Consider the following 14,962-nt stretch of genomic DNA (forward strand, 5'->3'; position numbering starts at 1 on the left):
GAAAAGGGGTTTTTTTTTTTTTTTTTTTTTTTTTTGCTGTATGCGGGCCTCTCACTGTTGTGGCCTCTCCCGTTGCAGAGCACGGGCTCCGGATGCGCAGGCTCAGCGGCCATGGCTCACGGGCCCAGCCGCTCCGCGGCATGTGGGATCCTCCCGGACTGGGGCACAAACCCGTGTCCCCTGCATCGGCAGGCGGACTCTCAACCACTGCGCCACCAGGGAAGCCCCGAAAATGGGATTTTTTTAAGTGAAAAATTTTAATATTTTTTTATAAAAGATTTAAAGTATTTTTTAAAGGAGCAGTTAGCTATAAAGAGCTGAGGAGTTACCTACTGATTAATTAGTGAATTAATTTTTCAAATGAACTGATATACATAAAACACTGTCATTGGATTTCAGTTTTAGATATCAATTATTAATTATCTATGAGGTTCCAGGAACTTTGTATATGTTGATTGAGGTGGATATTACAATTTTCATTACACAGGTAAGGAAACAGAAGCCCACAGTGTTTAAATAATCTGTTCAAGGTCACAGTTCTATAAACTGGGGAAAGAGTAGTTCAAAACACCATCATCAGAGGCCAGGTTAGTATTCTAAATGCCATTGAAAATTACTTTCTGCACCTTGCTGCCCTCTCCAGCTCTCCCCACTACTATTACTGTACTCTACCCTCTAAAATGAAAATAGACTTTTCTACTGAACTCCCTTTCAACTTCCCTTTTGTAAGAGTTTTGAAATATATGTATAATTGGGAGAGAAATTATCCATGAACCAGGAGGAAAAAAATTCATAAGAGGTCACATGTTCCAGTTCTGAGTCCGATTCAGTAAATTTACACAACTGAATGCAATTAGTGTAGAAAAATTGATTGGGCATCTGAAGGTCCTGAAAATTAAACAGCAGCAAGAGCATGGGAGAAGAAGTCCAGAATGGGAAACACTACCAAACCAGAATCAGTTTCCTAATCTTTCTCTGGTGTCTCTAGCATGATACTATTTCAAGGCAGCCTGACACACAGTAGCAAGTGCCAGATGCAGAGAGATCAGAAGCCCTCTGGTCCTGGCTTAAGCAGAGGGAAAGGGGAATCCCTGCAGCTCAGGAAGAGTTGAGAATTCCCCAATATTTTCTCATTTTCTCCACTCCCTCACGTTGGGGGAGAAAATACAGCTTTTAAGTAAAGGAATTAAATATTCTTTCTACTGTGCGTATTTAATTATTCAAGTACCAAAACATATATTTATGTACCTATTATAAAGAATTAAGAAAATGATTCCAGAAATCAGGAACATGATCACATTTTCAGATGTTTTACTTCTTTTCTATTGAGAAAACTTCTTTGAAAACTTTTATAAGTACATAAATGTCCAACATTAAAACAATTCAAAAACAACTGAGACAATAAATAAAAATTAACACCTTCTGTAGCCAAATCTAAAGGAGTTCTTTCATATAGATTTTTAAATTGGATCAAGTTGCTAAAGATTTTTTTAATACATAAACATTTTTTAGATTATGACATTAAATCAGGAGTCTTTTAAAAATTTTCTGTTACAGTACTATTCAAGGGTACTTAGCATAGCAGAAATTTGCAAAAGGATGATTAATAGGATATGCAATGTTCCTACAAGGATTTTCCAAATATTAGCTCATCATTTGATGTTACCACTTCCAAAATGAGTGTAGATATGTCTTTAACACTCCACTCTTACCAAGAATATTTAAGAAAGTCAATTTGCTACATATATTACTAAATAATATGGTTCAGTTTGTTCTCATGAGTGTAAAAATTATGAAATTTTCATCACGTTGACACTGAAGAAAAACTATGCATATGTTTCATAGAGAGCTTCAGTCACACATAGAATACACCCAGACAAGTATATGTTAACTAGACCTGTATAAAAGTTTGAACAAATTGATTTCCAAAGCTCCCTCCTGCACGAAAATCCTACAGCTCAGCAATCAAATATGATTCTCAAGGAGGAGGTGGGTAGTTGTATAAAGGAAATCTAGAACCATTCCAAATAGGACTTAGAGCATATCAGACCAGGTGAGGCTGATACTGCTAGTTCACTCTGAGAACCACTAGTCTAGAGAACTTCTTTCACAAAGTTTATGAAGTTTGAAACCATTTTCCAAGCAATTCTGACATACCCCTCACCCCCCCCAACACACGCCCAACTTTGGACAAAATCCATTCCTCACTCAAAAAAAAGCCATCTTCTAAAAGAATCACATCTTTTTCTTTTTTGCATCTTTATTGCAGTATAATTGCTTTACAATGGTGTGTTAGTTTCTGCTTTATAACAAAGTGAATCAGCTATATGTATACGTATATCCCCATATCCCCACCCTCTTGAGCCTCCCTCCCACCCTCCCTATCCCACCTCTCTAGGTGGTCCCAAAGCACGGAGCTGATCTCCCCGTGCTATGCGGCTGCTTCCCACTAGCTATCTATTTTACATTTGGTAGTGGATATATGTCAGTGCTACTCTCTCACTTCGTCCCAGCTTCCCCTCCCCTGCTGTGTCCTCAGGTCAGTGCTCTACATCTGCATCTTTATTCCTGCCCTGCCACTAGGTCCATCAGTACCATTTTTATAGATTCCATATATATTCGTTAGCATATGGTATTTTTCTCCTTCTGACTTATAAAAGAACCTTATCTTAATAAACTTCCTTTAAAGTTCAAATATGTTGTAAGATTTTTGTTTTAAGTGATACATTCTCATTCTCATAGGAGTACAGAATGAAACAGTGGTAACTGTAAACTACATAAATATCTAGCACATAAATATCTAACACATATAAGAAAACACATTATAGTGAAACGTTATAAAATCATATTCCTTTAAAAATATGGTCACAATAATTTTGTAAAAATAATTAAGATGCTTACAATAATCTGCATAATTATAATATGGAAAGTTTTGTTTTTAAAAGTATTTAAAATCTAGAGAATATGCTAAAGAATAAATAATATTTCCTTTTCAAATTTTCTATAAGAAATGTATAATAGGGCTTCCCTGGTGGCGCAGTGGTTGAGAGTCCGCCTGCCGATGCAGGGGACACGGATTCGTGCCCCGGTCCGGGAAGATCCCACGTGCCGCGGAGCGGCTGGGCCCGTGAGCCATGGCCGCTGAGCCTGCGCGTCCGGAGCCTGTGCTCCGCAACGGGAGAGGCCACAACAGTGAGAGGCCCGCGTACCGAAAAAAAAAAAAAAAAAAAAGAAATGTATAATAGATTTTATAATCCGAAATGAAAAAAATAATAGAAATAGAACTGACAATCTAGACTCTTACAGTGAATTTAACTAAAAAGACCTGAGGTCTATAAAAGATGAAAACTTTACACACCCTTCCAAACACAATTCTCTTTACAGACTTGAAGCCAAAATCTTGGCTCCTGTGGTGTATTGTGTTAGTTTTATGGGTTTCCTAGTCACCAGGGAACTAGATAGTTGAGTGGGCTCAGTATGAATGGAGTAAAGTCCGATGATTGTGAAGGATTCTGTCATTCCTGTTCCACACCTTGGCAACTTAATAGGTTGCTGTTACATGGGCTGGAATTAAGAAACTATCCTACTCAAAAAGCAATTACAGAGGCCTGCACTAACAAGATAAATTTAGGTCTGTTACTTTGGAATAAAACATGCAGTAGAAGTAACCCAGAGACACATGGAATCTTTCATTAGAACAATACATGGAATATATATTTAATTATAATTTGCATGAAATTAATCCTACAAGAAACTTGACAGAAATGGTGACTAATTTTCACTATGAACAAATGAAAATGTTGGCAAAATCGAATCAATTTATGTTCTGTTTTTATAATTTATACAAATATTTTTCTTATTTTAGTCACACTATGGTTCCTTCCAAACAAAAGGTCTATGGTAGGACATTTCCTTTTTTTAGCAGGAGGTTGGTTATTCAGCTTTATTTAAAAACAAAAGAATTAGATTAAATGGGAGCAAACTGATAGTCACAGTTGATAGATAACTTTTTTTTTTTTTTGCGGTACGCGGGCCTCTCACTGTTGTGGCCTCTCCCGTTGCGGAGCACAGGCTCCGGACGCGCAGGCTCAGCGGCCATGGCTCACGGGCCCAGCCGCTCCGCGGCACGTGGGATCCTCCCGGACCGGGGCACGAACCCGTGTCCCCTGCATCGGCAGGCGGACTCTCAAGCACTGTGCCACCAGGGAAGCCCGATAGATAACTTTTATTAAACGTATTAGCTTAATTTTTTAAAAGAGAATATCAGGTCTCTCCATTTTAGCTTTCAGAGGAGGCATGTTTTTGTTACGGGGAGTACAAAAAATTCCAGAAGAATAATATAATCATGATTTTTATATAATACATTTTAGGAAACATTACCATGACAATCATGATATCTAAAAGATTGCCAGATAATGCCTTATTGTGTCATTTTCTGGCTAGTCTTCTAGTATTAAAAACTGTAACAAAACAGGATGTCAGGTGACCTACAATTAAATCATTTTGATAAGTAACCTTACATTTTAAAATGTGTTATCTGCAAAAGTACATATATTTGTATCACAAAAAGGATCCTTCCTACCTAGAGCCCCATTTCCCTTCTCAAAAGGCAGCCACAGATACAAGATTTTTTGTGTTTTTCAAGAGGTTTTCTAAGCAAACACAAACTAATATATATGCCTTTTAATACAAACGGCAGTTTCCTATATACTGTTTTGTATCTTGTTTTTTCATTTATTAAAATTCTTTGATGTTGATTACATTTCAGTTCATATAACCTTATTATGTTTAAAGGCTGCACCACAGTTCAACTGGCTGCTTGATGAAAATTTAAGTTGTTCCCAAATGTATGCCATTACAAACAATGCTGAAATAAACTTATATATTTTATGCACCAGTGTATTGAATCCCTGGAAGCAGAACTGATGGATAAAAGTTTTGAACATTTTTATTTTGACATATATTGTCAAACTCTTTGCCAAGAATCTGAATCAACTCACATACCAGACAAAAATGTGTTACATTTCTAACACTATGTTTTATCAAAATTTTGTCATTGTTAATCTGAAAGGTGAAAACATTTCAGTTTTATTTTCCATATCTTGAGCATTTTTTACTCTTTGCTTAAAAGTCATTTTCAGCTCCATTTCTGTGAACTGCCTGTTTGTCATGTGCCCATTTTTCTGTTTGCTAGGTTTTGTAAAAAGTTTCTTTTCAAGCTGCTCAACATCACTAATTATTAGAGAAATGCAAACCAAAACTACAATGAGGTATCACCTCACACCAGTTAGAAGGGGCATCATCAGAAAATCTACAAGCAACAAATGCTGGAGAGGGTGTGAAGAAAAGGGAACCCTTTTGCACTGTTGGTGGGAATGTAAATTGATACAGCCCCTATGGAGAACAGTATGGAGGTTCCTTAAAAAACTAAAAATAGAATTACCATACGACCCAGCAATCCCACTACTGGGCATATACCCAGAGAAAACCATAATTCAAAAAGACACATGCACCCCAATGTTCATTGTAGCACTATTTACAATAGCCAGGTCATGGAAGCAACCTAAATGCCCATGAACAGACGAATGGATAAAGAAGATGTGGTACAGATATACAATGGAATATTACTTAGCCATAAAAAGGAACAAAACTGGGTCATTTGTAGAGATGTGGCTGGATCTACAGACTGTCATACAGAGTGAAGTCAGTCAGAAAGAGAAAAACAAAATCGTATATTAACCCATATATGTGGAACCTAGAAAAATGGTACAGATGAACCAGTTTGCAGGGCAGAAATTGAGACACAGATGTAGGGAACAAACATATGGACACCAAGGGGGGAAAGTGGCAGGGGGATGGGGATGGTGGTGTGATGAATTGGGCGATTGGGATTGACATATATACACTAATATGTATAAAATGGATAACTAATAAGAACCTGCTGTATAAAAAGAAAATTTCATTTTATGTTAAGAATTTTTTCTCAAATTTGTCATGAATGTTTACATTTTTGCCATGCATTCTTTTTGATTTTTTTTGTAGTCTAATTTTTGCCTGTTTTACTGATTTTGAAAATGTGGTAATACTCAGTAGTGTTGATAATGTGATGAGAGAAATATACTCTTACAAACTTTTTGAAGTACAGCATCTCTCTCATCCTGAAGAATGAGTACTATAAAAGTGATTTTAGGACAATGTTACTGAAATATATAAAGAGTATAAAAACTACTGTATTTTCTGTTTATAAAAATGTTAACAGGCTGTGAAATCCCTCAAGCAAAACTTCAATTGTGTGCCTATAGGAAACATCATAGCAATCAATACTGAGGAAGTAGATAAAGGAAGGAATTTTCAAAGAAAGAAGCTGAAAGAGAACATTCAAAGAGAAAGTAAATGAAGTGAACAATATGAAAAGCTCTGTGAAAGAAAATATATTTCTTCTACACTGAATGATAACTAATATATCCAGAAAGGAATTATATACCTAAATTACTAATTACAATCTCAAGATCTTTACTATTTTATTTTTCCTATTATAAAAATATCACTTTTTATTTACAAATATGCATATATTTACAGAACAAAACATGAATATACATAATATATGCATACCTCAGAGCTATTGCATGTTCAGTTCCAGACCACAATAAAGCAAATACACATATATACATATAAATATATGTATATATACACACCCATATACATAAACATTTATACATACTGTGGTACAACTTGCTTTTTGTTACTGTTTGTTTTCAATTTATAATATACTTCGGACATACTTCCACCTTAGAACATTTAGAACTATCAAATGTTTTAAACTATTATTATTCCACTGTAGATGTACAATTAATTATGTAACCAAATTCCAATCAATGGTTACAAAACTATTCCCAAGTTTTCTATTACAAACAATCCTACTGTGACCATCTTTTTTGTTTTTTTTTTTTTGTGTGTGACCATCTTTGACACAGATTTTTATTTGCACACTTAGGAGCACGATGAATTCCAATAAGTGAATGGATATTAAAATTTTTAAGTTATCACCATAAAAAAGTTTTACCAATAAATTTCCACTAAGAGTTTGTAAGAGTATATTTCTCTCACCACACTATCAACAATACTGAGCATTATCACATTTTCAAAATCAGTAAAACAGGCAAAAATGGTCTTACTTTAATTGCATTTTTCTGATAATTAATGTGGCTGAGTCTTCATTCCCCTTATCATTTGTGTTTCTCTTACTTTGAATTCACACTTTTTATTCTCAGATTGGATGGTTGATCTTAAAAGTCCTTAATGAGAGTTCTAGGCATATTAGAAAATTAGCTCTTTTTCTGTTAACAATTTCTATTTGTACCTGTTTTGTTTTGTTTTTCTTGCATGCAAATGTTAAGAATCATGTCCCTACATGGGCTTTAGGTTTTTCTATCAACCTCAAAAATGCTTTCCCACATGCTACACTCACAAACATTCATTCAGCTTTTCTTCTTTTTTAGGTTTCATATATTTCAACTTAAATTAGTAAATCATCTAGATTTCATTTGTATGTTAAGAGTGAGGGAAAGTTCAAGTTTTATTATTAGGTTTCCCAAATAAACACCTGATTGTCCATACATGATGGATTAAATGTTATTTATTCTCCATTCCTTATTTTAAATGTATGCTTATCAAATGTCAGCTTTCCTTTTATTCTTAAATGTCTCTTCAGTTTCTTTGATTTGTCTGGTAGTAGATCTATTCCCCCTAGTGGCCTTTTAATCACTACAGCTTTATAAGACCTTTTATTATATTGCAAAATTCCCAGATATATGTATACATATGTACATTTTTCTTTGAATTGAAAACTTCCTGGCAAGTAGTTATTTTTTCCCCTTGAGCTAAACAGTTGCTTTAAAAACAAACAAAAAACTCGGTTAGGATTCTGTTTAATTTATATGTTCTTTTAGAGAAATGATACCTTTGTCTAGAAAAACGTTATGTATTTCATTGTATTTTTATCTATACATTCTCATATATATTTTCATCTATGTCCCTAGAGCTTTACATCTTTTTTAAAATATGTTTTTCAAGTTATTTCATGCCAAACGGAATGGTTTATTTTGTTCTATTTTCCAGTTTATATATATATAACATCTATTGATAACTGTAAATTGCAGTTAGATGTAATTAGACACCACTAAATTTTCTTATTTTTTCTATGAGATTTTCAGTTGTTTTCTGTTGATTCTCCAGGTACACGATTGTATTATGTGTAAAAAGTGATAATGTTGTGTCTTCTTTTCTAATCAGAATGTTAACGTGTCCTCCTGCCTACCTCACTGGCCTATACAACTCAACAACTTCATAGAGTATGATGATGAGCATTCTTGGCTTTTCCAAATTTCCTGGAAGTGATGCTAGTGTTCCAAGATTTACCGTGAGAGCAAGACAGACAGATGGAGGGTATCCTACTCGTAATGCAGTAACACCCAATATAAAATATTAAAGCTTTATCCTTTTACGTAGGTGGGAAATCGACCTTAGTGCATAATATCTTCATCTCTGTACTAGGTTGGGTAGATAACACACTAAATACGCAACAAAGTAAAAACTCAACTAAATCGTAGGTCCTAAGACCAGAAAACAAATGAAAGAAAATTCTAAGTCTTGAAACATAAACGTTTTATTTTATAGAAACAAACCAACTGTACGCCGAAATAATTTACCACCCGCCCCCCAAGTCTGCCTGAATGCTAAAGCGAGAGTTGGGTTCTCTCCTGTAACCCCCGTCGCTCTGCCAGCAAAGCACGTCAAGAAGTGGCTGCAAACCCTTTTACCTGCGAGTCGGCCAGGCCCGGGTCCGCAAAGCTGCGCTGAGCGAGCGCCCGCCGAGACGCCAGCGGAGCCGCCTCCGGGGCAGGAGACGCGGGAAAGGTGCGCAGCGCGGCCGGGCAGCGCGGCCAGCTCTCCGGGGCGCGCTTCTCCGCGGCCGGAACGCTCTCCCCAACACAGCCTCAGTCCCGGGGACACGACCGCCGACTTCAGATCCAGGGGGTCCCGACCCCTCACCCAGCGCCGGAGACGGCTCGCTGCCAGCCAGGCCCACGCGTCCACCTGGCAGACATGCGCCGAGCGCCCCGAAACTTCGGAAACCACCTGGGGATGCGGCGCGGGGCGCGGCGGGCCGGGGGGCAGCCAGCCCAGGACACGGCGTGCCCCCGCGTCCGCCGGCCTCGGGCCTCTCCTCGAGGCGCCCGCGACCCGGCTCTCCGCCCGCCCGGCCGCACTCACCGCCCGGCCAGCCGTCCACTCGGCACCCGCGACGCCAGGCCTGGGGTCTGAGTTTATCCAGGGAGGAAAGAGAAAGGGGGGGGGGCGGGGAAATGGAGAAGGAAGAGGAGGATTTTGCAAAAAAACCACACAGAGCCCCACAGGCGACTGGGAGGAGGGTTAGGGGCGTGGTCCCGCGGGCGGGAACCCTCCCCGGGGCGCCGTCCCCCCGACCCGCCCCCGCGCTGAGAGCTCTGCTGCCGCGGGTACGCTGCCCCTGGAGGCACGGGCCGCTGCTGAAGCCGGCTTTCCAGTAAAAATGCACAGGAGACAGGAAAAGAGGGAAAACTAGTTGTCACCGCTTACATGTGAGGTGAAGAAAAAGATAAAAGCAAGTCGACGGTTGCCTCTAATCCTAAAGGCACTTTCTAGAGCCTGTGAGGCAGGGCTTCGTGGCAGAGATCAAAGAGCCCAGAAAGGAAAAGAAGAAGCCAGCCTTTCGTAAGAGCCCTGTTAATTTGCATCTGTCCCACACCCCAGACCCTTGGCTTGGAGAATTGACCTTGGCGATGCAATGCGGGCTGGAAACACTCAGGCGCGGGGCCCAGGCATTTGTTTTCCTTTCCACTGGATTGGAGGAGGCCAGTTTGATGTTAGAGGGAGGTAGGGAGGAAGGGGTGCCAGGAAAGAGGAGTGAGGGAGCTGGGTCGCCTATGTTTTCTGAGAGAAAAATGGCATTTGTTAATTACTGTTGTTAGGCACAAGTATTGGTTTCAAACTAATGAAGTTTAGATCTGTGGTCCATGGGAAGGAACACAACCCACTGACAGGAACTGAGGGAATCTAGATATCTCTGACCTTATAAAGAATCAGAACTGGACAGAAGTAAATTAGATTAAGTTCTGAAGAGTACTTGGCAGTGCCCCACTATGGGAGAAGTTTGGATAGGGGAAGGCGTATGGGAGTGGAGTTCTGGAATTTTCCATTTTCCCCTTATGAATGCTATCTGCTACTCTGTATGTGAAATAGATTTTAAAAATTCATATTGCATTTCTCAGTAGTAATTGCATGGGACATTACCCAGATACTGAAATAATGTTATATTGAAAGCATAAAATGAAGTAGTGCCGAAACTACAGCTAAATATGATACTATTTATTAGCTTTGTTTTAAATTCATGAGAGTGATTCAGAGATTGAGTTTATGAATGCAAACCTCCAAAATGATCACATGAATGATCCCCAATAATTCAGGAGCAAAACATGGCTTGTGAAACATATTGCTTTGGGGAGGGATAAAGAAACGATTGAAAGTATTTCATATGCCCCAAATCCCAAGTTTTGAGGGGAAGAATAATGATCAAACCTATGTCTATGAAATTCCTGATCTGGTGATGTTCCAACCCAAATCCTTCAGGGGATGAAAACTTTACTGTTTTTTTACTAATCCTACGTTATTTGCCCTATTGCTCCTTAGCTACATCTCTTAGTATTATTTTCTTTTTATTGTTTTTTCCCACATTACCACAATCTTCTTAGAGTTAATATTGTACCTCTTCATGTGAAATTAGGAAGTTTGCAAAGCACTTTTTGGTACCTCAATTCTATATGTCATTGCTATCATGTTTTACATGCACACAAATTATAGACTACATAATTAAATGTTAAGTTTTGCTAAAGCAATCAGTTGTCTTTACAGCTATTAGGAGATGAAAACATCGTTTTTATATTTACCCACAACTACACAGTTATCTGCTTTTCATTTTTTCTGGTAGTTAAAGGGTTTTATCTATTGTCACATCCCTTCAGGCTGGGGAATTTCCTTTAGCATTTCTTGTAGTGCAGAACAGCTAGAGATAAATTCTCTCAGCACTGTTTAATCTGAAAGTATTTTTTTGTATGCATTTTAAAATATCTTCACTGGATATAGAATTCTGAGTGGACAGATTTTTCTTTTCTTCCCCAACAGTTTTTAGTTACATTTTTATCTGATGGGATTCAGATTTCTGGCTTTAAGGTAAAATTTTTAGCTTTGGTTTTCTGCAATTAGGCTGTGATGTGTGGTTTTCTTTGTATTTATCCTCATTGGAAGTCTTTGAGCATCATAGACAGATGATAGGTTGATATTTTCACCATTTGGGAAACTTCCAACCATTATTTCTTTAACTTACCTCCCTACACCATTCTCTGTTCTTTCCTTCTGTAAATTCGATTAAATGTATCTTAGACCATTTAATGTTGCCTCACAGGTCAGCAAGACTTGTTTACCTTTTTCCAATACAGTAAGTCCCCTACATATGAATGAGTTCCATTCCGAGAGCGTGTTCATAAGTCCAACAAAGTTGGCTTAGGTACCCATAACACAGTCAGCTATATAGTACTGTAATAGGTTTATGATACTTTTCACACAAATAATACATAAAAAACAAACACAAAAAATAAAGAAAACATTTTTAATCCTACAGTACAGTACCTTGAAAAGTACAGTGGTACAGTACAATAGCTGGCATCCAGGGGCTGGCATCGAGTGAACAGGCAAGAAGAGTTACTGACTGGAGGAGGGAGAGGAGGTGGGAGATGGTAGAGCTGAAGGATCGTCAGCAATAGGAGACAGAGGGCAAGCTGCAATTTCACTCACACCTGACATAGATGACACGGGTTCTGATTCCTCACTGGATTCAATTCTATCTACCCTCTTGAAAAAACAATCCAGCGATGTCTGGGTAGTAGCTCTTTTTTTCTCATATAGATAACAGAGACTGCTTTCTGAACAGCTGCTGCAACCTTCGTGAACCATTCTACATTCAGGTACTGTGCCTCGAAAACTAACAGCGCCTCCTCAAATAAAGAAAATCCCCTTGCCATTTCCTGGGTCGTGAATCTCTTCAGTTCTTCAGTTACTTCTTCTTCCTCTTGTCTCTCTTCATCCTTACTCTGGGCCACCAATTCCATCAGGTCTTCATTAGTAAGCTCCTTGTGTTGCAGAGCAAGGAGTTCAATGAAATTGTCCTCTTGCAGAATCTATCTTCTCGCCGAGGGTCACTAAGTTGTTGAAGACCTCTTTGGACTCCTCATCCACCTCAAATCCATGAAAATCATGAACAAACTGAAGGCAAATGTTCTTCCAAATCCCATTCATGGTAATGACCATAACCTCACACCAAGCAAAGTCAATGTTTCTTATGGCCTTGTAGATGTTATAGTCCTTCCAAAATTGTTGCCATGTTGTTCCTGATTCATCACTTACCTTTACTGCCTGACGAAAAGTGTGACATAAATAATATTTCTTGAAAGTTGCTATAACTCCCTGGTCCATAGGTTGGATGAGCGACATAGTATTCAGTGGCGATGCACTACTTTGACATTGGGATGAAAGTCATCCATGAATGGGAGGTGGCCCAGAGCATTACCAAGCAGCAAAAGAATGTTGAATGGGACATCCTTCTCCAAGCGATGTTTCTCTACCTCTGGGATAAAGTGGTAGAAAAACCCATCCTGGAAAATGGCCTGTGTAACCCAGGCTTAGGGGTTACTCTTCTATACAATAGGGAGAGAGCCCATGGCTATGCTTTTAAGGGCTTTTGGGTTCTCTGAATGATAAACTAAGAGAGGCTTCAGCTTCATATCACCAGAAGCATTGCCACCAAACAACAGAGTTAGCCTGTCCTTTGCTGCTTTATAGCCTGGCAACAACTTCTTCTCCTTACTGATGTAACGTCGGTCTGGCCTCCTCTTCCAGTACAGTCCTGTCTTGTCCACGTTAAAAACCTGCTCGGAGTGTCCTTGTCCCCATGGTGAGCCACAGCCACCGCCCACCTCTGCAGGAGAGCCTCCAATACTAGCAGGAGAGGGGGAAGATGGCGGAAGAGTAAGACGCAGAGACCACCTTCCTCCCCACAGATACACCAGAAATACATCTACACGTGGAACAACTCCTACAGAACACCTACTGAATGCTGGCAGAAGACCTCAGACTTCCCAAAAGGCAAGAAACTCCCCACGTACCTGGGTAGGGCAAAAGAAAAAAGAATAAACAGAGACAAAAAATAGGGACAGGACCTGCATCAGTGGGAGGGAGCCGTGAAGGAGGAAAGGTTTCCACACACTAGGAGCCCCTTTGTGGGTGGAGACTGCGGGTGGCAGAGGGGAAAGCTTCAGAGCCGCAGAGGAGAGCACAGCAACAGGGGTGTGGAGGGCAAAGCGGAGAGATTCCCGTACAGAGGATCGGTGCCGACCGGCACTGACCAGCCCTAGAGGCTTCTCTGCTCACCTGCTGGGACAGGCGGGGCTTCGGTTGGAGCGCAGGGAGAGAACTGGGGTTGGCAGCGTGAACACAGCCTGCAGGGGGTTAGTGCACCACAGCTAGCTGGGAGGGAGTCCAGGGAAAAGTCTGGATCTGCCGAAGAGGGAAGAGACTTTTCTTCCCTCTTTGTCTCCTGGTGCGCCAGGAGAGGGGATTAAGAGCGCTGCTTAAAGGAGCTCCAGAGATGGGCGCGAGCCACGGCTAACAGTGCGGACCCCAGAGATGGGCATGAGACGCTAAGGCTGCTGCTGCCACCAACAAGAAGCCTGGGTGCGAGCACAGGTCACTATCCACCCCTCCCTTCCGCAGAGCCTGTGCAGCCCGCCACTGCCAGGGTCCCGGGATCCAGGGACAACTTCCCCGGGAGAACGCACGGCACACCTCAGGCTGTTGCAAAGTCACCTCAGCCTCTGCCGCTGCAGGCTCACCCCGCACTCCGTGCCCCTCACTACCCCGGCCTGAGTGAGCCACAGCCCCCGAATCAGCAGCTCCTTTAACCCCGTCCTGTCTGAGCGAAGAACAGACGCCCTCCTGCGACCTACATGCAGAGGCGGGACCAAATCCAAAGCGGAACCCCGGGAGCTGTGTGAACAAGGAGAAACGGAAATCTCTCCCAGCATCCTCAGGAGCAGTGGATTAAATCTCCACAATCAACTTGATTGCGTCTGTGGAATATATGAATAGACAACGAATCATCCCAAATTGAGGAGGTGGACTTTGAGAGCAGGATTTATGATTTTTTTCCCCTTTTCCTCTTTTTGTGAGTGTGTATGTGTATGCTTCTGTGTGAGATTTTGTCTGTATAGCTTGGCTTTCACCATTTGTCCTAGGGTTCTATCCGTCCATTTTTTTGTTTGTTTATAACTTAAAATATTTTTTTCCTAATAATTTTTTTATTATAATAACTTTATTTTATATTACATTACTTGATTTTTTCTTTTATCCCCTTTCTTTCTTTCTTTCTTTCTTTCTTTCTTTCTTTCTTTCTTCTTTTTCTCCCTTTTATTCTGAGCCATGTGGATGAAAGGCTCTTGGTGCTGCAGCCAGGAGTCAGTGCTGTGCCTCGGAGGCAGGAGAGCCAACTTCAGGACACTGGTCCACAAGAGACCTCATGGCTCCATGTAATATCAAACAGCGAAAATCTCCCAGAGATCTCCATCTCAACACCAACACCCAGCTTCACTCAACGACCAGCAAGCTACAGTGCTGGACACCCTATGCCAAACAACTAGCAAGACAGGAACACAACCCCACCCATTAGCAGAGAGGCTGCCTAAAATCATAATAAGTCCACAGACACCCCAAAACACACCAACAGACGTGGACCTGCCCACTAGAAAGACAAGATCCAGCCTCATCCACCAGAACACAGGCACTAGTCCCCTCCACCAGGAAGCCTACACAACCC

General features: G+C 40.4%; 2 protein-coding genes across 4 annotated transcripts in view; one reads left to right on the top strand and one right to left on the bottom strand.

Annotated features, from left to right (window-relative positions):
- Window positions 1–9,344, bottom strand: part of PLSCR4 (phospholipid scramblase 4) — a 39,264-nt gene extending 29,920 nt beyond the window's left edge. For 2 of the 3 annotated variants that reach the window (XM_024769095.1, XM_024769093.1), the window contains exon 1: window positions 9,274–9,344. The gene's annotated coding sequence lies outside the window, so the exon portion shown is untranslated. Of the gene's footprint in view, window positions 1–8,819; window positions 8,949–9,273 lie in introns of those variants that run through there. The other variant, XM_024769094.1, reaches the window with a different exon arrangement.
- Window positions 8,354–14,962, top strand: part of LOC112415854 (basic proline-rich protein-like) — a 53,512-nt gene continuing 46,903 nt past the window's right edge. Inside the window, exons 1-2 of the mRNA XM_024769032.1 lie at window positions 8,354–8,464; window positions 8,784–9,318. Coding sequence (XP_024624800.1) covers window positions 8,354–8,464; window positions 8,784–9,318 — 646 coding nt within the window. The remainder of the gene's footprint in view (window positions 8,465–8,783; window positions 9,319–14,962) is intronic.

Source organism: Neophocaena asiaeorientalis, unplaced genomic scaffold, assembly GCF_003031525.2.
Source record: "Neophocaena asiaeorientalis asiaeorientalis breed wild unplaced genomic scaffold, Neophocaena_asiaeorientalis_V1.1 scaffold118, whole genome shotgun sequence".
NCBI classification, from domain to species: Eukaryota; Metazoa; Chordata; class Mammalia; order Artiodactyla; family Phocoenidae; genus Neophocaena; species Neophocaena asiaeorientalis.